At 35.5% G+C, this 26,129-nt stretch overlaps 1 protein-coding gene across 2 annotated transcripts in view; it reads right to left on the bottom strand.

The window, feature by feature from the left end:
• Positions 1-26,129, bottom strand: part of HEATR5B (HEAT repeat containing 5B) — a 114,650-nt gene that overhangs the window by 66,774 nt on the left and 21,747 nt on the right. For both annotated transcript variants that reach the window (XM_023736033.1, XM_023736041.1), the window contains 11 exons: positions 25,049-25,160; positions 24,220-24,372; positions 22,831-22,930; positions 19,738-19,847; positions 18,530-18,693; positions 17,837-18,012; positions 14,874-14,979; positions 13,659-13,849; positions 6,645-6,804; positions 2,335-2,524; positions 493-662 (listed from right to left, as the gene is read on the bottom strand). In XM_023736033.1, the coding sequence (XP_023591801.1) occupies positions 493-662; positions 2,335-2,524; positions 6,645-6,804; positions 13,659-13,849; positions 14,874-14,979; positions 17,837-18,012; positions 18,530-18,693; positions 19,738-19,847; positions 22,831-22,930; positions 24,220-24,372; positions 25,049-25,160 (1,632 nt within the window). The remainder of the gene's footprint in view (positions 1-492; positions 663-2,334; positions 2,525-6,644; positions 6,805-13,658; positions 13,850-14,873; positions 14,980-17,836; positions 18,013-18,529; positions 18,694-19,737; positions 19,848-22,830; positions 22,931-24,219; positions 24,373-25,048; positions 25,161-26,129) is intronic.

The raw sequence follows: 26,129 nt of genomic DNA, 5'->3' as shown, positions 1-26,129 counted from the left end.
TGCTGCATGCTCTCTTGCGCCCTATACCCTTTTCTAGCACTTACCTTATTTGTAAATAATTACTATTGTCTACATTCCCTTGTAAACTATAAACTTTATTATGACAGAGGCTTAGTTTTATCTAATTCATAAATATATCCCCAGTACTTTGCATAATGCCTGACATATAGCAGGCTCTCAATAAATATTTGTTGAATGAATAAATTAACAATTGTGATGATAGTAACCGATATTCAGAAGTTGTTAATCAAGATTTAGGAGATAAAATTCTGAATGGGAATGACTAAACAGTTCACCAAAATATTTTTTAAGAGGTAAAAAAGAAAACCAGTGAATAAACATAATGAACATAAAATGACAATTGAAGCTGAAATTCTAGAATTCACACACCAGGAAACTTACATTTTTTTTGTTTTGTTCTGTTTGTTTTTTTGGGAGACAAATTTGGAGGCTTCCTAAATAAATCAATGAATGAAGCAGCTTTATACTTACGCAAAGGCTAGGAACAAGACTAGATAGATTGACGTGTCGTGGTGCAAACATGTGAAGCTGCTGAAGGCACGATATGGCAGCTGCCTGAACGAGAGAATCTGAATGGTCCTGGGTTATTGCGCAACCCACTAAACAAGAGGAACGGATTGTAGAAATTGTTGCTCCATTCCCTAGCAGCAAAATAAAATGTAAATTACAATTATCTTATTAATAATACAGAAAAATATTCCTAGAAAACAATTATCTCCTAAAAAAAAACCCCTTCCTTCTGATTACTATTTAGGTAGTTATAAAAACAAAAGGTCTGCAAAGTTCATAGAAATCATTTCAAATCACAAGTGTATTTGGATGTCAATAATGCATCTTTCTTAGATTTCGCTAGGTTTACATCTATTATATTTTACTAGATTTACATTTATTTCACCTGGTTTACATTTCTTCTTTCAAACCCATCATTGTTTTATTTGAAAGAGTCGGATGATTCCTTATTCTCTGTTCAACCAACATTATACTATTATTATATGACAACTTCAAATCCTCTTCTTCTAAAAAGACTAACGGCAATTTTTACAGAACTAATTACTTTGTAACTAATATTACAAAATAAATTGTAATATTATATACTCTCTCTGTAACACTTTAATTGCTAAATAGAAGGGATTTAAAAATGTTACTAATATAGAACAAAGTGATTTCATATGCATATAAAGACTGAACAAGGAAATCATAGAGTCACACTGTAGTTTTCCAATAAGCACTGTCCCATCATCATCACATCAGTGAGCACCTGGTAAACACCCATGCTTAACCCAACAGTGCCTGTTTATTCCTTCTACATCCCTGTGACTGAAAGAAAAAAAATATCCTCACTTTATCAAAGAGGATACTGAGAAAAAAAACATGTCTAAGTCATACACCTTAAATTCCTAGCATTCTTCCTTAAGACATTTTTTTTTTCCTGTCTTTTTTTTTTTTAAATATTTGTCCAAATGGAAGCAACAAAGCATACTGGTTAAGAATACAGACCGAGGAAATTGATCTGTGCTTGATCTCTGGCTCCAACTACTCACTGGGTATATACAATCTTGGAAATGTTTCTTAACTTCTCTTACCCTAAGTATTTCACCTCTACAATGGGGATAATACCTATCTCAGTAGTGTTGACAATTAAATGAGGTAATGTATATGAAAGTTTGACCCATTGAAAGCATTTAATAAATGACAGGGGGAAAAGAGGAAAACTCTGAAAAGTGGTTTATATACTTGGAAAAAATTCACAATAATTTGCTTACTTGAATGTTCACTTTAACCATTAATAGAATTATTTCAGTGGAACTGAGTGGTAAGAACTTGGACTTTAGAATCATACATGTGCCACTCATTAGTTGTATAACTCTAGACAAGTTCCTTATCTCCTCTGAGCTTGCTTTGTCACAGAAAAACTAGGTAACATCATCTACCTTAGGGCAGTGGTTTTTCAGACTATGTTCCTGATCCTTAGAGTTCTGAAAAAAAAAGAAAAAGAAAGCAAAAGTGCAGGAAGACAAATGGATGGCACTTCAGGCCAAAGGAACTCCATCTTTATCTTTGTTTTCTTCGGGGGTCCAAGTAAAATTTCATTTAGAAACGTTTTCTCTGTTCAAATTATACAGGTTATTATAAGGATTAAATAAAATGGCACATGTAAAAAGCAAGTGCCAGGACTTCAGTAAATTGCAAGCATCCAATACACAGAAATTACTATTATTACTACAAACTTTCTTTAAGCAACATGAAGCTGATACTTAGGAAATTGAAAGATATAATTGTCTAGTTGCTTTAATTTAAAATGCATTTACTTACCTTGTAGTTCAGGGCCAACGGTAGTTATTATTGCACCTAAGCATCTACCTAAACACTGATGAACTTCTGTATGTGAAGGTGGAACTGTCAACAACAAGGTAAGAACAAGAGATAACGTTGGTTCCACATATCCACGATACATTGGGCCACTAGAATCCACTATCAAAGCAAGCGAATGAAGAGACCAAGTCTGGAATAAAATGTGATTTTATTTTAGTTCAAAGGAATAATTAGTACATACTGAACTGATTTTTTTAATTTAAAATTTAGTAAATCTAACATCTTAGTTTTTAATCAATGATTTAGAAATACATTAAAATATATTCCTTCAGAAATAAAAGGTAGCATATAAGTTACCAATAACCAATAACCAAAGTAACTGGTATACAAATGCAATGTTTACAGTTCCTCTGCACTGTGGCTTTGAGTGTCAGAGATGAAATTTCAATGATGAATTCATTTTCTTCTATTATGATATTCATATATTTCACCCTTCCAAATTATAATGACTTCTATAATAAGTTTTTGATTCAGTGTATGCTTATGGACATCAAGTATGTCTTTATTGTCTGTCTTGCTGGTGTTTTGCTAAAAAACTAGTCTGAAATAAAACAATGACCATAACAACCTTCTGTACTCATATATTCCTAGAGCAATGACATTTACACGAGAGCTTTTAAAGTGCATATAACCACTTTAGACCCCTATTTATGTCAACTAAGCACAAAGTAAGTAATCTTACTGATTAATTTAACCAGTAACTTAACTGGAATCAACTCGACGGCATTGGGTTTGGTTAACCCGAAGTGACTCCAGAGCAATATATTGTAATCAGCACAGGCCTGAGAAAAGTAAAAGACCTTTAAGCTGCTCGCATCCAGCTGTAGAAAAATTAATCTTTCATTTTTGCTGTTGGTTGCTCTAAAGGGGAGCTGTACTACTGGGATGAGGACAGAGAGACCTCAAGTTCTCTAACTTGCCAAGACTTGGGAAAAAATTCCTACCTTAACTTCTACTACCTGTCAATCAACCCCAGTCCTACAGAACTCAGCAACCTGACTTGGACAGGTCTGTATAGAAACCACACCTACTGATAAGAGTCGGCAAAAAATAATAGGAATACAGCAACTTGAAGGAAGAAGACCAGAGCACACACGGTGAAGAAAAAATTAATGAAAGAAACAAAAGAGGACTTTAACAAAACTATAATAAGAATTTTTAAGGCAATACAATTAAGAATCAAAGAAAATTCTAGAAGAGTTTTAAAAAACAGATTTATGATATTAAAAACTCAGTAGAAAACTGGAAAAATCGATAGTGATTGAAAACCAAATCATTATCTTGAAGGTCAAATGGAAGAAATACTCTATAACAGAGTAAAAACATAAAAATAATGAAGAAAAAGAAGAGACCTGGTATATGAATAACAGGAGCTCCAGAAAGAAATAAGGAAAAGATAGAGGGGTATTTTATACAGAATTTGATGAAATTTCTAGGCTTCAATGATAGAGTCAAAATTCTTATGCACAGCCAGACCAAAATATAAGGTTATAGACTTATATTCATATTTCAGATAAGTTTCTTAGCAAAATCACTGAAAAGATGGGGAATCAAGACAGCCATAATGCCCATAAGCATCCATTAACTCAGAAGCTTATTACATAAGCCACTGTCTTTTGGAAGTGTGAAATATATGCACATTATAAAAAAAGAAAATGAGTTTATCACTGAAGTTTTACTTCTAGACACCCAAAGAGTCACTGCAGAGAGAGAAACTGTAAACACAGCATTTGTACATCAGTTACTATTAACTTGTATTTCCTAAGAAATATATTTGAAAGTTCTTATAACTGATTAAAAATTAAGATGTATTTACTACAATTTAATTTAAAAAAAAAATCAAGCTGCCATTAACTTCTCATGTGAAACATCAGAAGATAGAAAAGAATGAAATTTTTTTTTTAATTTACAGAAAAAGACTGTGCCAGAAATAGTATACTCAACTATCATTCGAATATGATGGCAAAAGAAATCCACTTTCAGACATGCAAGAATTTAAGAAATACATTACTCAGGGGCCCTTTCTAAGAAAATCATTACTGGAGGAAGTTCTTCTATCAAATAAAAGTAAAATCAGAACAAAGATCTCAAGATAAGAGTTGAGGATATAGAAAACATTGTTGAACAATACATCTCTAGTAATTATAGTCAGATCGTTATTGTTGCTGTTATGTGCTGTTGAATTGACTTTCGACTCATGGTGAACCCATGTGTCAGAGTAGAACTGCCCTGTAGGGTTTTCTAGGCTGTAATCTTTACAGGAGCAGATCGCCAGGTCCTTCTCCTGAGGAGCCACTGGGTGGGTTCAAACTGCCCACGTTTATGTGCCATCAAGTCGATCTGGACTCCTATTGACCCTACAGGACACAGTATAACTGCCCCATAGGGTTTCCAAGGTTGCAAGTCTTAATGGAAGCAGACTACCACATCTTTCTTTTGTGGAGCAGCTGGTGGGTTCAAACCACCGACCCTTTTGGTTAACAGCAAGTGCTTAACTACTGCACCACCAGGGCTCCTCCTCTTGGGTAAATACCAGTAGACAATAATGTAACTGTGAAGTATAAAACTGAATCACGATTGTGCTATTCTTGCACAGATATAAAATGAAATAGTACCTTGCAGGCAATGTAATTCATACAAATTACAGTAAAATGTCCTGTCATATAAAAGGAACTATGTACAACAGTCACTTAGGAAAGTTTGGTTTTAAGAAATCAAAGTAAGAGGTTTGAGAAAAAGATGAACACAAGAGGAAAAAGAAAACTAGTTTCTACTTCCTGACATAAGGGAAGAAAGCACAACTTCTTAGGAATAATCATTTTAAAACTTGTTATTTTCGTTCAGACTAGTATAAAAGAAGCATAAAAAAGGAGCACAGCCCCTCTTAGGGGTCTGGATTACTTGCTGTTTGTTCTTAACCCTTTTGAAAATTTTATGCTTTGCAGAGCTGGAGAACTTTACCAAGAAATAAAAGGCAAACTAACCCTATGTATTAGAAGCTTCTAGTGGATTCAGTGTCTTTATCCAATCACAAAGGCACTCATTCATTAATAAGCTAATAGCAGGAAATAATGGAAATTAATCACTACTTGTCTGTCAGTTTGTCCTACTGCAGTGGCTTGTGTGTTGTTATGATGCTGGAAGCTATGCCATCTGTATTTCAAATACCAGCAGGGTTAACCATGGTGGACAGGTTTCAGCTGAGCTTCCAGACTAAGACTAGGGAGAAAGGCTTAGCAATCTATTTCTGAAAATTAGCCAATGAGAATTCTATGGATCACAACAGAATATCATCCAATATAGTGCTAGAAGATGAGCTCCACAGGTTAGAAGGCACTCAAAATACACAGCAGCCACAACGGACTCAAGCATACCAACGTGAAGATGGCACAGAACCAGGCAATACTTTGCTCTGTTGTACATGTGGTCGCCATGAGTCAGAAATGATTCAATGGCAACTAACAACAACAATGGCAATTAAATTTGCCTCTTCTCCCAACCTGTGAGTCCCAATATGAAGCTGGCAAGTTGAATGCTCTTGCCTGCGTACATTCTTAAGACTTTTAGGTTCATCAGTGTGAAGTGGCAAATCAAGAGTGCAGAATATTTTCACACATGTAAAAATCCAGCCCTTCATTGTAGTTATATAAATTTGTATATAAAATGCTTAAGGAGAAACAAAACAAAGCAAAAAGAATTCCAAGTGTGCACCTGAAGATTTAATCAATGACCTAGGACCTAGGTTAGAGTATCGGCAGAAGAGAAACAGAGAAGGGCAGTTATTAAAAGAAACATCAGTTTCACAAATGTAAGGAAATGCAAACAAAGAGAAAACAAGCATCAAAAACCAAATCAAACCCATTGCTGTTGAGTCGATACCAACTCATAGAGACCCTACAGGACAGAGTAGAAACGGCCTCATAGGGTTTCCAAGGAGTGGCTGGTGGATTCAAACTGCCGACCTTTTGGTTAACAGCTGAGCTCTTAATTACTGAGCCACCAGGCTCTGAAAACAAGCACGAAGGATACTAAGTAATTTTAAAAAATATATGTTTAAAGAAGAGTATGTGAATGGATTAAATTCTTAAAAAAAACAAAATCCTGTTATGTTATTAAAAATAAGACAAAAAATGACAAAGATCTTAACGTATTTTTCCTAATAACTTATCAGAATATTATCTTACAGAGCAAATAATTTTGTAAAATGTTATTTAAAAATTTCACAATTTAAAAAATTAACCATATTATACCTGGACTTCAGGGGATGTTCCATCTTGTGCCAGAGCCAATAAAATGCTGACACTCGTCTTCAGGTGTTGTCCTGAGCCTATCCCACCAACATAACGATGCAAACAACCAAGAGCCAATGAATGACCAGTTCTAGATACAACATCTCGAGCTGATTTCAACCTGAAAAAAAGTTTATGCTTCAGGGATTTATTCTAGAAATCAGGAAAGTTTCTAATCACAATTACTTCTTTCCACCCAATCTCCACTTCCTAACAAGAGAAAAGATTCAATTTAAAATGGCTGGTTGAAATCATACATTTTACTGAATAAAGCCTACTTTGATTTTAGAGAAAACTTAGAAGTGGAAACATAACTTTCTAGTTTTTAATATTATTTATTCCTTGAAAATTCAAAAGCTACTTAAAAGTTATTATTACAATTTCAAAATAAACGTAACAAGCTTTTACCACTGGTTTTGAAAATACAAAAAATGTGATTTGTATTCACATAATTAAAATAAAGAACAACAGACTAAAAAATTACCTTTAAAATATTTTAAACTTTCACTTAAGAAATTCCTTAAATTTATGATTTGAATCTCTTTAAAACGGGTCATTCCTTTTTCTTTATGAACTACATATATACTTTTCTACCGTTTATTTTGTTGCTGTTGAGAATATACACAGTAAAACATATACCAATTCAAGTTTCTACATGTACGATTACATGATACTGATTACATTTTGCGAGTTGTGCAACCACTTTGACCCTCCTTTTCTAAGCTGTCCCTCCCTCATTAACATGAACTCACTATCCCCTAAGATTCCTATGTAATCTTTCGAGTTGATGTTGTCAATTTGGTCTCATATAGATAGTTCTTAAAAGAGCATAACGCTCAATGCAGGACTTTTTTTTTACTAGTTAAGCTAAACTATTGTTCAGTTTTAAGACAACTTAAGGGGATATTTTTGGTTTAAAGATTATCTCAGGGCAGTAGTTTCAGGGGTTCATCCACTCTCTATGGCTCCAGAAAGCCTAGAGCCAATAAGAATTTTACATTCTGTTCTGCACTTTCCCCCTTTTGATCAGGATCCTTCTATGGACTCTTTGATCAAAATGTTCAGTAATGGCAGTTGGGCACCATCCAGTTCTTCTGGTCTCATGGCAAAGGAGGCAGTTGTTCACAGAGGCAATTAACCACATATTCCATCTCCTCCTCCTATTCCTGACTCTCCTTCCTGTGCTGCTCCAGGTGAACAGAGACCTACTGTTGTGCCTTGGATGGCCGCTTGCAAGCTTTTAAGACCCCAGGTACTACGCAACAAATTAAGAGGTAGAACAGAAGCACTAAACACGTTATTAAGTCAATTACTGGGATGACCCTAATCCTCCAAACCAAGGAATCAAATCCCATGAGGTGTTTGGCTGTATGTAAGCAGCCTCAGCAGCTATTCTTTTTTTTTTTTTTAATCGTTGCTGTAAAAATAATGTCACACAACTTCTCCAAATTCAACTTTTTACAGGTGTACAACTTATTGACAGCAATTACAATGATCAGCTGTGCAATTCTACCCGTAATCAATGTGATTTTTCCATCACCATTAACCCTCCCTTTTCCCCCATCCTCCTTCCCCTGGTAACCACTAATAAACTTTGGTCTCTATATATTTACCTTTGTCTTTTTATGTAAGTGAGGTCATACAATATTTGTCCTTTTGTGACTGGCTTATTTTGCTCAGCATAATGTCTTCAAGCTCCATCCATATTACAGCATATATCAAGGCTTTACCTTCTCCTACAGGTTGAGCAGTATTCCATCGTTTATGTATGTACCACATTTTGTTTATCCATTTATCTGCTGATGGACATTTAGGTTGTTTCCACCTTTTGACTATTTTGAATACTGCTGCAATGAACATTGGTGTACAAGTCTTTCTGAGTTTCTGCTTTCTAGTCTTTTGGGTATATATCTAAGAGTGGAATTGTTCTGGACCCCTGGTGGTGCAGTGAAGCATTTGGCTACTAACCAAAAGGTTGGCAGTTCAAATCCACCAGCCGCTCCTTGGAAACCCTATGGGGCAGTTCTACTCTGTCATATAGGGTCGCTATGAGTTGGAATCGACTTGATGGCAATGGGTTTGATTTAGTTTATGGTAGTTCTATTTTTAGTTTTCTGAGGAACCGCCACATTGTTTTCCACAACTGCTGTAACATTTTGCATTTCCACCAGAAATGGTTAAGGCTTCCAACTTCCCCACATCCTCACCAACATTTGTTATTTATTTATTTTTTAAATTTTAGCCATCTGAAGTAAAATGGTATCTCACTGTGGTTTTGATTTGCATCTCTCTGACGGCTAATGAATGATGCTGAGTATCTTTTCATGTGTTTGGTGGCCATATGAATGTCCTCTTTGGTGAAATGTCTATTCTTTTGCCCATTTTATGATTGGGTTATTTGTCTTTTTTGTTGTTACGCTAAGTTTTATATGTATTTTGGTTATTAGATTCCTGTCGGAATAGCTTCTGAAGATATTCTCCCAGTTGGTAACTTGTGTTTCCACTTTTTGTTTATTTTTTGGTAGTCTTTCAATGAACAGATGTTTTACATTTGTATTTTGTTTTTTGCTATTTGTGTTTTTGTTACTATATTAGATAATCCATTGTTAAAAGCTAGGCCTGACAGTGTTGCCCCTGCTTGTTCTTCTAAGAATTTTATGGTTTTAATTTGCACATTTAAGTCCTTAATCCATTTTGAATTTGTTTTTGCATATGGTGTGAGGCATGGATTCTGTTTCATTTTTCTGCATGTGGAAATTTGATTTTCCCAGCACCATTTTTAAATTTTATTTTTCTTATTGTTGTGCTTTAAGAGAAAGTTTACAATTCAACTTAGTCTTTCATACAAAAATTTCTACATACATTGTTTTGTGACCCTACTTGCTCTCCCTGTACTATGACAGCACACTCTTCCTTTCCACCCCAGATATCCCATGTCCATTCAACCAGCTCCTGACCCTCTATGCCTTCTCATCTCGCCTCCGGACAGGAGCTACCCATTTAGTCTCATGTAACTACTTGAGCTAAGAAGCACACTCTTCACGAGTATCATTTTAAGTCCCACAGTCATCAAAGTTAGAAAAATTTTGGCCATTATTTCTTCAAATGTTTTCTCTAACCTATCTTTGTTTCTGAGATTTCACTTACATGCGTGTTACACAGTTCGATATTATCCCAGAAGTCACTGAGACTGTGCTCATTTTTTTTTCAGTCTTTTTTCTCTCTGTAATTCATTTTAGATAGTTTATACTGGTGATGTCTTCAACATCACTATTTTTTCTTCTGCAATGTCTAACATTCTGTAAATCCTATCCAGCATATTTTTCATTTCACATACTGTATTTTACATCTGTAGAAGTTTCCTTTGGGTTATTTTTATGAATTCTATTTCTCTCCCCATCATGCGCAGGTTTTCCTGTACTTTCTTAAACATAAAGAGTATATTTATAATAGCTTTTTTAAACATCCTCATCTGTTAATTCTATTACCTCTTTCATTTTTGGGGCCTATTTCTATTGATCAATGGTTTCTCCTGGTAAGGTTCTTATTCTCCTGTTTCTTTGCATGTATGGGAACTTTGGATTGGATACTGATACTGTAAATTTTATGATGTTGGTTGTGTCATTTATGGTATTCCTTTAAATACTGTTGGGCTTTGTTCTAAGATGTCATTAAGTTACTCAGAATCAGTTTTGATCCTTTCAAGGACTGCTTTTAAGCTTAATATGATGGGGATATTGCCCCTCCTACAAAGGCAATATCCTTCTAAAGACTTCTCCTGATGCCCCACAGACTGTATTTTTATACAAATAATGTGTACCTTCTATGTTTGTTTGCCAACTGTGCCCTCCTCCCTGAGGCATTTTTTAAAGTGTTGCTATGCCAATTTTTTTTTACATGTTGCTGTGAAAATTAGCATAGTGCACTTACAGAAATACCTTGCAGGGGGGAGGGCATGGCTGGCAAACAAACGTAGGTGCGTGTTATTTGTGTAAAAATACAGTATAGAAGACCCTTTTATTTTTGGATGGTGGGAAAATGAACTATTCTCAGCTCTATGTAACCGTTGGAGATTGTTCCACCCTTTCCTTTCTGGTGGTTCTTTCCCTGGTGTTAGGCAGGCTCTTTGCACTCATGCACGTATCAGTACTTGGCCAAAACTTCAGGTGACCCTTCTGCTCATAGCTCTCTTCCTGTGCAGCTCTCTCCTCTCTAGTATTCTACCCCACAAATTCTAGCTTCTTTGGCCTTCTGAAACATCAAATTCTGTCTTCAAATTAGTCATGCTTGGGTTTCCCATCCCTGTGCTTTAGCCTGGAAACTCTCTCCCAGCAGTAATCTGGAGCAGTTGCAGGGTTCACCTTGCTTGTTTCCCATTTCTCTGGAATCATTCCTGTGTTGTGTGTTGTCTAACGTCTAAAAACCATTATTTCATTTATTTTATCTGGTTTTCCAGTTGTTTAAGACAGGCGAGTAAATCTGATTGCTGTTACTTCACGTGACTGGCAGCAAAAAGTCCTGCGTATTTTTTAATGTTTATTTAAAATAATGAGTTTCATTATTTTATTCACACTGAACTAGGAATGTAAAGATTTTAAATGGATCACAGTTCTAAACCTCACTTTGTACAACCTGAAGGATCAAATAAAGAACATATATAACTTTTTAAGTCAAAAAATACAATGACTAATAATCATGCACTAATATAGTAACCATTGGAAGAGAGGATAAAATGGCACTAAAAAAGCACTTGAAATAACAAAAGCACCTAGAGAGCAACTTTGGTTCCATTTTTCAAAACTCTATTATAACACTCGATAAGCCATCCAGGACGAGACTTTTGGCAACCTCACACAAGTAAAACAAAGTTAAGAGACCAAAATGACCAAAAATCAATCCCAAGACTCTAGGTGGTCAGCTTACCTGCTGGAAAAAAGGAAAATTCAAAATGCTGTCACAGAACAGATATGAAGAAATGTAGCAATGAATGAAGTGAACTAAGTTTATCCTGAGCAGTATTTCAACGTGCTATATGCTTGGATAAGTGATCTTTACCTCTCTAAGTCTTAGTTTCTCTGGCTATAAAATGGACATTATCGTTATACGTACGGTCACTTTGAGGAGTGAAAGAAGTTAACAACGAATGCAATCTATAAATGCATAATACAGATTTAAAAACTATCTCCATGTTGTTACTTCTCAAAAGATAACATTTTAGTGGACTAAAACCAATGCCAGTTTTCTCAGTGACAATCTTCTGTTCAAAAAAGTAAATAATGCGTAAGAACATACATTTCTTTCAAGTCTCAAAGTGCTTTTCAATTTACATAGAAACAAATTCAGCCAGCAAAGAACTTTATTTTCTCCTAAACTGGGTCTTAAGAAATTGAAGCTACTCCCCACTAACTTATAATGGGCTACAGGAATAATTCCAGGAGTATTTCTGTCTCAATGCTAAGATGATATAAAATTTTAATTAGCAAACACAGTTAACCAATCTGTATATTTAGGCGATTTTGGCTTTACACAGTCACACATTATATTAGCAACAGATAATGTTGATGTAAACAGTCTGAAATAATAAGGTTGCAGGAGATAGAAGCTTTTTATGAATACTAACAGATTCCATCGACTCTAAGATACCACAGATTTAAAAATGTATCATTATTTTATACAGCAGTATAAAAAATGCTGCCAAATATGACATTTGTAGAGAATAAGACACAAGCCAATTTCAGACGGATTAAAATGTGAAAAAAGGGTAACTAAAAATCTATGTAATGATTAATTTCACATCACAATCAATTATCTGAAAAAGCTAATGAAAATGAGCTGACAATACTTACAAACCATTAATCAGACAAATATAAATGAGGGAAATGCCTGTGTGTTTCACCAGAATACTCTTACAAGTATTAAAAATTAATTAAATCCCTTATAACAAAAAAAATTTATCATTTAAGAGCTTTCCAAAGAAACACACACCTATTTTATCTATTATTGAGAGTATAAACCACCAAACAGACAGCAGAGATTAGCTCTTCTGTCAAAATCTTAGCAAAAGGTGATTTTCAGAATCAATGGCAAATACTGGAAAGAACAAAGCTAATGTAGCACTAGAGGACTGCAGAAGTCACTCTGCAAAAGGTTAAGTGTTTGGGATAGTTTCAACTATCTTCTGCCTGCTCAGAATATCTTCAGTGATTTAAACAATACACTGGGGTATTATCCTATAAGCAGCCAAATTGTCTTTCACATGTGAAGACAAAGAAAGTCATCCTTATCTATGCAAGAATTCATAAAATACTTTTTCTTCAGAACTACTATTCTGTAACTGCTGTTTCCTACTTTCTCTCATAAATGATTATGCAATAGTTTGGTATAATTAATATCCAAAATATAATTAATTATATAACTATCATATACTATAGTTAAGAATGATAATTTCCATAATTCAAGTGTCAGTTCTTGACCACTTTTGGTTTTTAATTTCTCTACTTAAGTAGTTAATTAAGAATGGATAGTCACTAATAACTATCTTATCAGTTCCATCATACTTACTGATAGCAGTTAGAAAAAGAGTGGCTTGTTCCAAAAAGTGAATAAATATCAGAAAGAAGAATTGGTGGAGGGAGGGGGTAGAGAGAAGAGAAAAAGTATGCTGGGGAAACTTGCTGGACAACTCCAGAGCACCTCTTGAAAATGCATAACTGGTAGAAGTCCTTGTTAACATTCTTTTCAATTCCATCATGTAACACTGAACAGCTGAATCAGAAACTTTCCCCACACTACAAGTTTCTGACATGACAACTTTCTCAGATACCTGAATGTAATTATTTATTTAATTAAAATTTGAGATCATTATGAAAAAACACAAAATACGATCACTTATGATTCAGTTAGTAATTACTGATTATTTAAAAGCCATCATTGCCTATATGAGAAACTTACTTATTGATAAAGAGATCCACTTACTTGTCAAAGCTATATTGTGCCATTCTAGCAATAAAAGTTGCTTCTCCAACCACCTGAGCCATTCTTCCAAGAGCTTCCCCTGCCGCACACCGTAAGATGGGGTTTGGATTGTCAAGAGCACCCATAACCAGTGTCAGAGCAGATTTACGAACCTCCTCGGGTCCTAGAGTACTTTTGTTTTCAGCTAAGCCCTACATTTATTAAAAATAATAATAATAATAATGACAATTTACAACTCACATTACATAAAAGAAAAATGTGCTGCAATCTTCATAAATACATATCTTGACATATTATTTTCTTTAGCCAACCTTCAACTGCATTTTCTAGGCCTAGAATCTAGGCCTGTTAAATTGACAAGAGTCATTTTCCTAAACATGATTTCAGAACATGATATATGATATAATCACAGTCCAATTGGCCAAAAAGTCAACAGTTCCTGGGAGTGTCTCAATCCAAAGAATAATACTTAAAAGGTGGTTTTCTCTATACTTTTTTCTTAAAACAGTATTAAGGCTTTATTTCTATAACCAATGCCTATAGCTCTTTTCCCTGATGTTTATCAAACATGACTTCACATATACTCATTTAAACAACTGTACTTGCTACCATTTTATTTTAAAACAATAATACTTTATAATAATCTAGTGCTGAATAATATAAAAAGTTTTCAAATACATCATGAGAAGGTACATAGTCGAGTGCATGAACTCTGTGAGATAGGTGAAATATTATTCCACTTCATACATGTGGAAACTGAGGCTGAAAAAAACCTTGAAGGAATCATACTAGACAAAAACCCAGTGAATAGCTAAGCCAGAAGACAATCTCTAAATACAGTATTCTTTCAACTATATAGCATAGCCTCTCATGACTTATGGTCTTAGCCATAAATCAAACTTAAGCTTTATCTAATTAACCTTCAGTAGCATATCAGATTTGATTAGTCAGGCATCTTTGAAAATTCTGAAAGAACTGACTGGTACTTGTAAAATCTAAGGGGTCACACTGAAACATGAACTTTAACATTACTATAATATAAAATACATATTTAATTATAATGCATCCAATGTACAGTTTCTAGTAATTTAAACTAATATAAAAACATAGTTATAAAGTGATATACATGTAAACATTAGCACAGACTACATAGGCCTGATTTATTAAATCGATTAATTAAAATCTTATTATAGAGTATTTACTATGTAAATATACCTTCAGTGCACTAAGAACAGCAGTAAATATGTTAAGCTGCACAGCCTGCTGGCGGACACCTTTGGCTTGCTTAACACATTCAGCAAAGTGATCCAACATTTGCAATCTACAATCATAGAATAAAGATCACATTAACTATACTTTCTCTTCAAACGTGGCTCAAAAATCAAAGACAACAAGAGTACAAGCTAACTGTTTAGCAAATAATGCTAAACAAAAAAGGGCCACATAAACCAGAGACTTCATCAGCCTGAGACCAAAAGAACTAGATGGTGCCCGGCTACCACCAATGACTGCCCTGACAGGGAACACAACAGAGAGTGCCTGACGGAGCAGGAGAAAAGTGGGGTGCAGAACTCAAATTCTAGTAAAAAGACCAGACTTAGTGGTTTGACTAAGACTGGAGAGACCCCAGAAGACATGGCCCCCAGACTCTCTGTTAGCCCAAAACTAAAACCATTCCCGAGGCCAACTCTTCAGACAAAGATTAGACTGGACTATGGGACATAAAATGATACTCGTGAAGAGTGTGCCTCTTAGCTCAAGTAGATACATGAGACTAAATGGGCAGCTCCTGTCCAGAGGTGAGATGAGAAGGCAGAGACGATCAGGAGCTGCCATTGAATGGACGTAGGAAAGAGGAGTGTGCTGTCACAGTACAGGGAGAGCATCTAGGGTCACATAACAATGTATGTAGAAATTTTTGTATAAGAGACTAACTTGAATTGTAAACTTTCACTTAAAGCACAAATTAAAAAAAAAAAAACTTTTAACAACAACGATAAAAAAGTTATGTATTTCATCTTGGGTATAGGCAAATGCATCTGTGTGAAAGATTTTTAAGTTGGGAATAAAAAATGCTGCATTTTTTTCTTCTTTTTCTAATACTCCACATAGAATAAAATAGTAACTCATGTCCTATCCTTGGAAATAGTTTTTTTTAAAAATTTAGCTTTGATCATTTTTCTAAATGTAAAAACCCAGAAGTAAAGGGGTTTCATATTACCTTAAATTTAAAAAAATGAGACGTTACCAAAAAAAAAAGTCATGGCTCTTTTAGACTATTCTGATAAAAGAGAGTGAGCTCATTTCATATTATTCTAAAAAGAAATGAAGTGGAACAAAGGGATCCAGGGAAGCTGGATTTAGTAGTAAGATAACTAGGATCTCAACTAGGAAACTAAAATCTCTTTAAGGTCATTATAAGGTTTAAACTCCATTGATAACAGGCCATAGGTTTCAGGTCAAATCATTCTTCAAAAATCAGCCAGGAAGAAATAATCTAAACCCCAGCATGAACTCCAGCTAGAGTTACTTGCGGCTGAAGCTGACTACTTTTACAGTTCTTCTAATATAGATCCACTCTTCCTTGGGTAAGAGAACAGGGCATTATTTATACTACTAAAGCAAGCACACACAGAACACAGATATGCTCTCCAAGACTACCATAACCATAATTTGCCTATATCCAAGCTGAAGTACCTAACTTTAAAAAAAAGTTGACTTAAAAAAAATTTCGTTTCCTGATTTTAAAATATTTATTGCAATGAATTTGAAAAATATTGATAAAAAGTTACTACCCAGAAATAACCACTGTTATCCTCTAATACATTTTCTTTCAGGTTTTTATCTTATGTGTACAAATATAATGCGGGATGAATTGAACGCCAGGTTAAGGCGCCTTATGCTGACACTCACCAGCCCCCAGAAAAGATGTTGGTTGATACAGACAGTGGCCACAGAAGTTGGAATCTGCTAAGGAGTGTGTAATAACTAACCTGCCCCATCAACTAGCCTTGAAAATGGATGGTGCTGGAGTGTTGGGCCCGTATCTGGTCGTCGTTTGAACCATCTAATAGCTTTGGTTCCCTCCAAGTTTCCCTCAGGACAGCTGGTGTTCTCGCACTATTGAACCCATGCAGTTTTATTCGCTAAAGCAAATGATTAGAGGTCTTGGGGACGAAACTATCTTAACCTGTTCTCAAACTTTAAATGGGTAAGAAGCACAGCTCGCTGGCATGCAGCCGGGCATAGAATGCAAGTGCATAGTGGGCCACTTTTGGTAAGCAGAACTGTATACACAAGTACATTTTTATGTGCTTTAAAACACCAAATTAGGAGGACTTCTTGCCTTTGATTTTCCTTTTTACATTTTTGTATCGTGAGTATTTTCTTATACCAAAACATAGTTTCTACGAACAAATATTCCAGACTACAGACTTCCCACAATTTATCCATTCATTCTTCCATCATTAGAATATTCATTATATTTTTAAAGGAATTTATTTATTTATACTTCACCTTGTTCTACAAAAGTGGTTTAGTAGAGTTAAAACAATCCCGAAATCTAGTTATAGCTCTGCCATTAACTAGCTATGCAATGTTGGACAAACCACAAACTCTTACACCTGTATTTCCTTAGATTTAAAAATAAGAACGTTAAAGTAGATGCTTTATGATTCTTTTATCTTTAATGCTCTTCAATGTTTACGCAGCAACCAGATATTCATAAAGGTATCTGGGTAAAGTGAAATTTCATATTTAAACTTTTCCCCCCTCAATTATAAAGCAATTAGTCAACTACTCTACAAGTTTACAGATATGTTAATGTTTTTAAAGCATATTTTGCAAAACTTTTGAGTCATCTGTGAAAGTCTTGCATTAATACTACTCTTTGGGAAAATCACCATAAATTTAACAAAAAGCCTTGTAAAGTTAGGGCTAGTCTCTGTGGGCACAGAAAACAGCAAACTAAAATGCTCGCATTAGGAAAAAAGTCAGTACCTTACTTTCCCAAGTTCCAGACTTAGGCTATCTTAGACAAATACTATCAGGGAGTTTTTATTTCGCTACTACTGTTTTAGTAGTAATTCACTTTATTGCAGAGTTAACTTAGATAGGAAAATCTACTGTTTGAATATAACTTTATATAACTAAAATTACCTGAGTGACTTTATACTAACCGGTGTTTATAAGAAACATGAGGAAACACTACACCAAAAAGAGCCACGGAGGCATCAATGACTGAGACTCCAAGAGGGAGAGGACCAGGCACGGCCTCCCCAGCAGGTATTCGTAAATAAATGGAGGATGGATCATGCTCTAGAGCCCCACTTCCAGAAGCACTGTTTGGCTGGAGCTGCAAAAGAATGACATAGAAAAGCTTTCAAAATCTAGTTTAGAACTGTAATTCACTTACTAGGTATTAGGCATGAAGAATGGAGCAAAGGAGGAAGGAGAAAAGGCAACAAAAAAACAACAGGCTCTGAACGTTTAAAGACAGGTAAAATATAATTCAGCCATTAAAATAAGAGCCATCAGTAACACCTTCTACAATCTTTAAGATTAAAAAGAATAATTTATATGAAAATAACAATCATTTCCCAAATACTCAACAGGAATAAAACAATTAAATCCTTTGTTCCCCTTTAAAAAATTCTGTGTTAAATATCCGTAATGCTGGTTTTAATGCACAATAATGGTAATTCCTTTTTTATTATTGTATTATGCATTTTAGCCAACACCATCTTTAAGTGTCTAAGAAAGCTAAACGAAAATTAAGCCTTAAATCTATGTTTTCTTATTAAGTGACAATATGTAATAGGACCATTGTTTTAGATTAAGCCAGTATTTCACTTCCCTGTATAGTTTACTACCTGGTCTTCAATTGATTTATGGTCAGTTTCTTGAAGCCAGGAGCCAAGAAGAACACTATCATCATAATGGCAGAGGGATCTGAGGAGGGATGTAGTCGTGTTGGCAGAGTTGTCAGTCAAAGTGAATTCTGCTACCAACTCTCTAAGGAGTGCATTGAAAGATCCTAAAAAGAAGAGCTTCTGATTAGGTTAAAAAGAATAATTCATATGAAATGACAATCATTTCCCAAATGATCAACAGGAATAAATCCTTTGTTCCCTTCAAAAAAAATTCTATATTAGAATATCTGTAATGCTGGTTTTAAAGCACAATAATGCTAATTCCTTTTTATTATTGTATTATGCATTTTAGCCCTAATAATTTAAAGAAACAAAAACTCAAATAGTAGCAGGAAAGATTCTTTATTTTAAATGCAGTAAATGTGACATTAGTATTATTAATTGCCCAATGATGTGCAAACACTGAACCAGAGCATACCAAAATTCTTGGGCATGGTTGTACTGGAGACAAATCAATGGTTTATTATAATTTTAACATTTTATATAATATTTGATTTATGCAAAACACATCACTATTCCCCCTCCAGATTCCTATATTATTGATTATAATATACATAAAGCTGATCAGGATAAGAATTATAAACAGACTGTGAAGATGAACCAGCTGGGTTGGAATCCAAGCTCTGATGCCTACTAGTTGTTTGGCTTGGGCAAGCTACTTTTCCTGTCTGAAGCCAAGATCCTTCATCTATGTACCATAATTTTATGCAAATAACATGCACTTTCTATGTTTTTTGCCAACCGCACCCTTCCCCCATGCTATGCAAATTTTTTTTTACAGCAACATGTAAAAAAAAATTCGCATAGCAGCACTTACGAAAATATCTCGTGGAGGTAAGGCACGGTTGGCAAACAAACATAGAAGGTGCGTGTTATTTGCACAAAAATACATTAATAGGAAAAACTGTCTCATAGGATTATGCTTAGAGTCAAAGGAACTAACACACCTAAAGGGCTTAGGACGGTGCCTGGAACAGACTAAGTGCTCCATAAGTGTTAGTTACTACACAAGAAAAAGTAAAATGGTTGCTTTCCTTTTGTGTAGTAAGTCAATCAGTGAAAGCTCCTTGATCAGAACTCTGTAATACTGGGGAGAACTGGAAAGGCATAATAAAGAATATTTATCAGATACTGAAAATTTTATTTACCTTCGTAAGTTTTTGGAGGTAACAAAGCCAAGATATCATAAAGTCTTAAACGGACCATTGCAGCACTGGCTTTCAAATGAGCTCCATGGGCTTTAATTACAGATGGAATACTAAAATATCAAAAGTATAGTTGGTATCAGTTTATTAGAATAAGTATTATTGACAAACATTTCTTCAGCAACATACCAACCTACTGTTAGAGTATGTTGATAGGTATTACATTTTCATTTTAATTTACGTTATGACCTTTACTATTAGTAACACAAACACTTTAAAATATAATTGTATGTATATATATATAGGAGACCTGGTGGCATTGTGGTTAAGAGCTCGGCTGCTAATCAAAAGGTCGACAGTTAGATTCTACCAGCTGCTCCTTGGAAACTGTGGGGCAGCTCCACTCTGTCCTATAGGGTTGATATGAGTTGGAATCGAATTGACGGCAACGGGTTTGGCAGAGCACAGTGGTTAAGAGCTTGGCTGCTAACCAAAAAGGTAAGCAGTTCAAATCCACCAGTCATTCCTTGGAAACTCTATGGGGCAGTTCTACTCTGTCCTATAGGGTCACTATGAGTTGGAATCAACTTGACGGCAATGGGTTTATATATATAGCTAACTGATTTTCAACAAGAATGCAAAGACCATTCAATGAGGAAAGAACAGTCTTTTCTACAAATGGTTCAGGGATAACTGGATAGCCACGTGCAAAAAAAATAAAGTTGGGCCCTTCCCTCACACCATATATAAAAATTAACTTAAAATGAATCAAAAACCTAAATGTAACAGGTATAACTATAAAACTCTTAGAACTAAGAAAAACCTGCTACCAAAGCCACTGCCATTGAGTCGATTCAAACTCCTAGCAACCCTAGAGGACAGAACTGCCCCATAGAGTTTCCAAGGCTGTAAATCTTTATGGAAGCAGACTGGAGCGGCTGGTGGGTTTGAACCACCGACCTTTTGGTTTGCAGCCAAGTGCTTTAACCACTGCAACACGAGGGCTCCTCAGAACTAAGGAAACACAGGGTAAATCTTCATGACCTTTGGCAAAGGATTCTTAGCTATGTCACCAAAAGTGCAAGCTTCAAAAGAAAAAAACAGACAAACTGGACTTCATCAAAACTGAAAAAATTCTGTGCTTCAAAGGGCACCATCAAGAAAGTGAAAAGACAAGGAAAGTATTAGCCCAAGAGACAGAAAGGGCCACATAAACCACAGACTTCATCAGCCTGAGACCAGAAAAACTAGATGGTGCCCAGCTACCACCAATGACAGCCCTGACAGGGAACATAACAGAGAGTCCCAGATGGAGCAGGAGAAAGGTGGGGTGCAGAACTCAAATTCTAGTAAGAAGACCAGACTTAATGGTCTGACTGAGACTGGAGAAACCCCGGAAAGCATGGCCCCTGGATTCTCTATCAGCCCAGAACTAAAACAATTTCCAAGGCCAACTCTTCAGACAGGGATCGGACTGGACTGTGGGACATGAAGTGATACTCGTGAGGAGTGTGCCTCTTAGCTCAAATAGATATGAGAGACTAAACAGGCAGCTTCTGTTGAGAGGTGAGATGGGAAGGCAGAGAGGGTTAGGAGCTGACTGAATGGACATGGGGAATCAGGGGTGGAAAGGAGGAGTGTGCTGCAACAGTATGGGGAGAGCAATAACAGTCTCATAACAATGTATGTATAAATTTTTGTATGGGATAAAATGAAAACAAAAGAAAGTGGAAAGAGAACAAACAGAATGGGAGAAAATATTTGCAAATCATACATCTGAGAAGGGATTTATATCTAAAACTTATAAAGAACTCTTACAACTCAATAATAAAGACATATAACTCAAATAATGGGAAAAGGATCTAAATAGACATTTCTCAAAAGAAGATATAAAAATAGCCAATAAGCACATGAAAAGATGAAGACATTATTCATCATCACAGAAATGCAAATTAAAACCACAATGAGATACCACTTCACACCAACTAGGATAGTTAGAATCAGAAAATCATACAACAACAAGTGTTGGTGAAGATGTGGAGAAATCGGAATCCTCATACATTGCTAGTGAGAATGTAAAATGGTGCAGACACCTTGAAAAACAGTCTGGCAGTTCCCCAAACAGTTTAAACACAGAGTTACCCTATGACCCAGCAAGTGTACTCCAGAATATACTCAAGAGAAATAAAAACATGTCCATGTAAAACTTTGTACCTGAATGCTGTAGCAGCATGATTTATAATAGTCAAAAGATGGAAATAACCCAAGTGTCCATCAACAGAAGAACGGGTAAACAAAACGTGGCATAACCATACAACGAAATATTATTTCACCATAAAAAAAAATGAAGTACTGACACATGCTCGACATGGATGAACTGTGGAAACAATACTAAATGAAAGAAACCCAACCCAAACCCACTGCCCTCGAGTCAATTCTGACTCATAGCGAACCTACAGGACAGAGTAGAACCGCCCCATAGGGTTTCCAAGGCTGTAATCTTTACAAAAACAGACTGCCACATCTTTCTCCTATGGAGCTGCTGATGGCTTCAAACCCTCCACCTTTTGGTTAGAAGCCAAGCACATTAACCACTGTACTACCAGGGCTCCTTTAAGTGAAAGAAGCCAGTCACAAAAATACATTTATTACATAATTTCACTTTTATAAGAAAGTCTAGAATACGGAAATCTATCAGGAAAGAAAACAGATTAGATGTTGCTTAGGGCTGAGAGAAGCGGTTTAATGGGGCATAGAGGAATTAAAGCTAAAGGGTACAAGGTTTGTTTTTGAGGTGATGAAAATGTTCTAAAATTGACTGTAGGAATGGTTGCACATATTTGTGATATACTAAAAATGACTGAATTGTACATTTGAAATGGGTGAATTGTATGGTATGTGAATTATATCTCAATAAAGCTTTTAAAAAAGACAAAAGAACTGTATTTCAACCCACACTGTTACTGCAATTTTTTAAGTCACTTTACAAAAATAAAGTTTCAAAAGTCTCCTATATGCATACTGGAGAGAAGAACAAAACATGATTGATAATTATACATAAAACAGGATGTTAACTCGTCATAACTGCTTACTTACTGCGACATCATAGTCATGGCACATTCAATAGGGGTCATCAGCTTTCTAATCACATCTTCAGTTAGGAGCTCAGGACAATGAGCAACAAAACTCCTCATTGCTAGATAAAATTTTTAGAAAGGACAGATTTGGAGCAGCTTTAGTGAGGATGAATAAATTTATGAAACTGTATAAAGATAAAAGCACTTATAGTTTTCAATTATTATAACATATAAGACTCTGAAACCCAATCAAGCCAAAAGAAGAACGAATTACAACTATAGAGAAAAATAATTACAAAAGGCTAGAAGAAAGGTGGACAGCAGAAATGCAGGGAAGGAAATATTTGTTAGAGAGACTTGTTTTGAGTAGGAATTCAGAGCACATTTAAGCACAAATGAATTCAAATGACTGCAAAAAAAGTCATTTCAAGACAGAACCAAGAGTGGACAAAATGGTCCAGTGAAAAGATCTCTTTGCTGGCTCTTTAACAACACAGCTAAGACTAAAATACCTATCAGATGTGTGGAGTGAAACTGCCATCTTGCCCTGTCACCCTTAGAAGCAAGGGCCCATCTCTCCACCTCCGCTTGGAAAAAGGAGCCCTTTGCATCCTGAGATAAACCAAAAATTAACAGGGTCACTCTGTGTAATTCTAGCTCCCAAGAGAAACAGAACTTGACCTTTTCTGTAAGTTGCTGACTCCCTAACAAAAACAACTTTATCCGTAATTTTTATAACGTTGATGTGTGAAAAATATTTCAACTTTTGCAGATTTGATAATGATGTAAGAGCTCTTTTTTCACTGTGAAAAGACTAACCGTAAACTCAGTAAACCTGGTATTCCTGAGTATAATTTTTCTTTAAATATCTGTTAGTTTTTTTTTTTTAAATTGTGACCTAGTGTGTCTTTGACAGGTGGAAGACTGCAATAAGTAGGAATTAAGATGCTAGGTTCTAGTTCCCACCCTACCACCAACTCTAATCCACTTCTCAGAATCTCAGCTTCTAGTTTATGACAAAATTAGCCAACTGGATTAGAATACTTATGACGTTTCTTCCCAAATCTCAAAGTCTATTTATCATTACATATTAAAAAAAAAAAAAAAGGAGCCCTGGTGGTGCAACAGTTAATCGCTTGACGGTTAACTGAAAGCCTGGCAGTTCAAACCCACCTAGCAGCTCCATGGGAGAACGACCTGGAGATCTGCTCCCTTAAAGATTACAGCCTAGAAAACTTCATGGGGCAGATCTACGCAGTCACATGAGGCTGCTGTAAGTTGAAAATCGACTTGAAGTCAGTCACCCAACAACATTAGAATAAAAATTTGAAGTAGTAATTTTCCTTCACCTCATAAATATTTTAGTAGTATAATAATATTCTGAAAGTGCAATCCTTTCAGTTCTTACCACATAAAGCTCCAGCACGACCTTCCAATGTTACCTGCCAGGTAAAAGAGTCTCCTCTGGCCTTCTCAGCCTCCAGTTCCTTTAAAGAACGAGGGAAAACATTTCGCCACAATAACAACATCTTGGGCAGATGGTAACGAACGACAGACGGCCCTAACCAAGAAAAGGAGAATACAAAACTACAGATGTAAAATGCACATTACAAACCAAAGTCAAAGAAAATGAGACCTCTACACACTTTATCTGTCATTTCACTCTGTCTTTATCACTAAAATTATTTCCAAAATGTTTTTTATATAGTAAGTAAAATATATATCTATTGAAGCATAATAAAATTAACTTTAAAATGTATCAATATTTTTAGCACCCAAAAAAGCAGCACCCACAGTGCCGTTTAAATGTGACTATCACCCTACTAAAATCACATCACTTGTTTTCACTTTGGGGATGAAACTTGCCCCCCCATACTCTCATCTCTTTTGAGTAACACTAAACTAAATCAGGTAGATGACGCAGGGCCGGGCAATGTTACGTTGCCATACGTATGGTCGCTATGAGTCGGAACCGACTTGACAGCACCTAACAACAACAATCAGGTGTATGGCTATTCTGATGGTAAAGGTGACACTTTGCCATCAACTTTTTCGTTAAAGGTCCTTAAGCAAAAGTTACCAAAAGAGAAAATTACTATCAAATGATGGAAAAAAAATTTATCATTTTACAACTTAATTCAATGTTTAGAATGTGAAATAATTTTTAAATTGAATTTGCCTTATAATCTAATGACAGTTATACAGTGTAAAAAAATCTAGCTCAAATACAATTATACCTAAAGTCATAAGTGCTCCAAGCAAAAGCCATCCAGCTTGGGTGCGCTGTAAAGACAGCCTGCTATTTTGTGCTGCAGTTCGTAAGAGATCTTCAGCAATACTCACGACCATCTGCAAGAGAAATTTAGAACTGGATTTTGATTTAAATAAGTCAAATAAGAAAACAGATAACTAGCACGCTTTATTAAAAAAAGAAGTTGTCCTTTTTTTTAAAAACATGGTTAAAAGAGACAACATCAAGAAGTGTTTGGGAACCAACAGACCTATTCAGTCCTAATCACACTGATGACTGAGAATCAAACAGCAACACAGCGGTCAAAAGTGAGCTCCAGAGCCAGACTGCTTGGGCTCAGATCTCAGCTCTACCATTTACTAGCTTTACTGACCTAGGGCAAATTAACCTCTCTGCCTCAGTTCCCTCATTTGTAAAATAAGAATAACGGGAGTGCCTGGCTCATACGATTATCACAAGGGTAACTGAGTTAATACATACAAAGCACTCAGAACAGTACTAGCTCACATAACCACTTAGTAAATATTATTACTGATATTATTATCCTATATTCAAAGATTTCCTGAATTCCTATTATGCATACGTCATTAAGCCGAGTTTCTGGAGCTTAGAGTGTCAGAGAGAAATGACACAGGAAAACGGTCAATAACAGAAAGCAGCACATGATTAAACAACAAATAACAGTACAGATGGAGTAGTGGTCTGCAAAGGGAAAGGCTATCATACACTGAGTGGCTTTGAAGAGATTTCAAGAAAGAGATGGAACTTAAATTTGGCCCCTAAACAAATAGGTAAGTTCTGGGTAGGTAAATAAGAAGGTGGATGAAATTCTAATGTAAGAAATTTGGATGAGCAAAGGCATGGAGGCTGAAAAAGGGAATGGGAAGAAAGCAAGATGACTAGTCTGACTAGAGCAGTGGGAATTCAGCATGAACACGTAGAACAAAGACAGATTATGAAGGTACCAATTTACCAGACAAAGGAGATTACATTTTATTCTCTGAGTACTGGGTAGTCCCTAAGGGTATCTGTGAGCAAATTTGAAATATGAAAGTGATGTGTGTAAG

The sequence above is a fragment of the Trichechus manatus genome, unplaced genomic scaffold (genome assembly GCF_000243295.1).
Source record: "Trichechus manatus latirostris isolate Lorelei unplaced genomic scaffold, TriManLat1.0 scaffold00005, whole genome shotgun sequence".
Lineage (NCBI taxonomy): Eukaryota > Metazoa > Chordata > Mammalia > Sirenia > Trichechidae > Trichechus > Trichechus manatus.
This window is presented reverse-complemented; position numbering and strand designations above follow the sequence as displayed.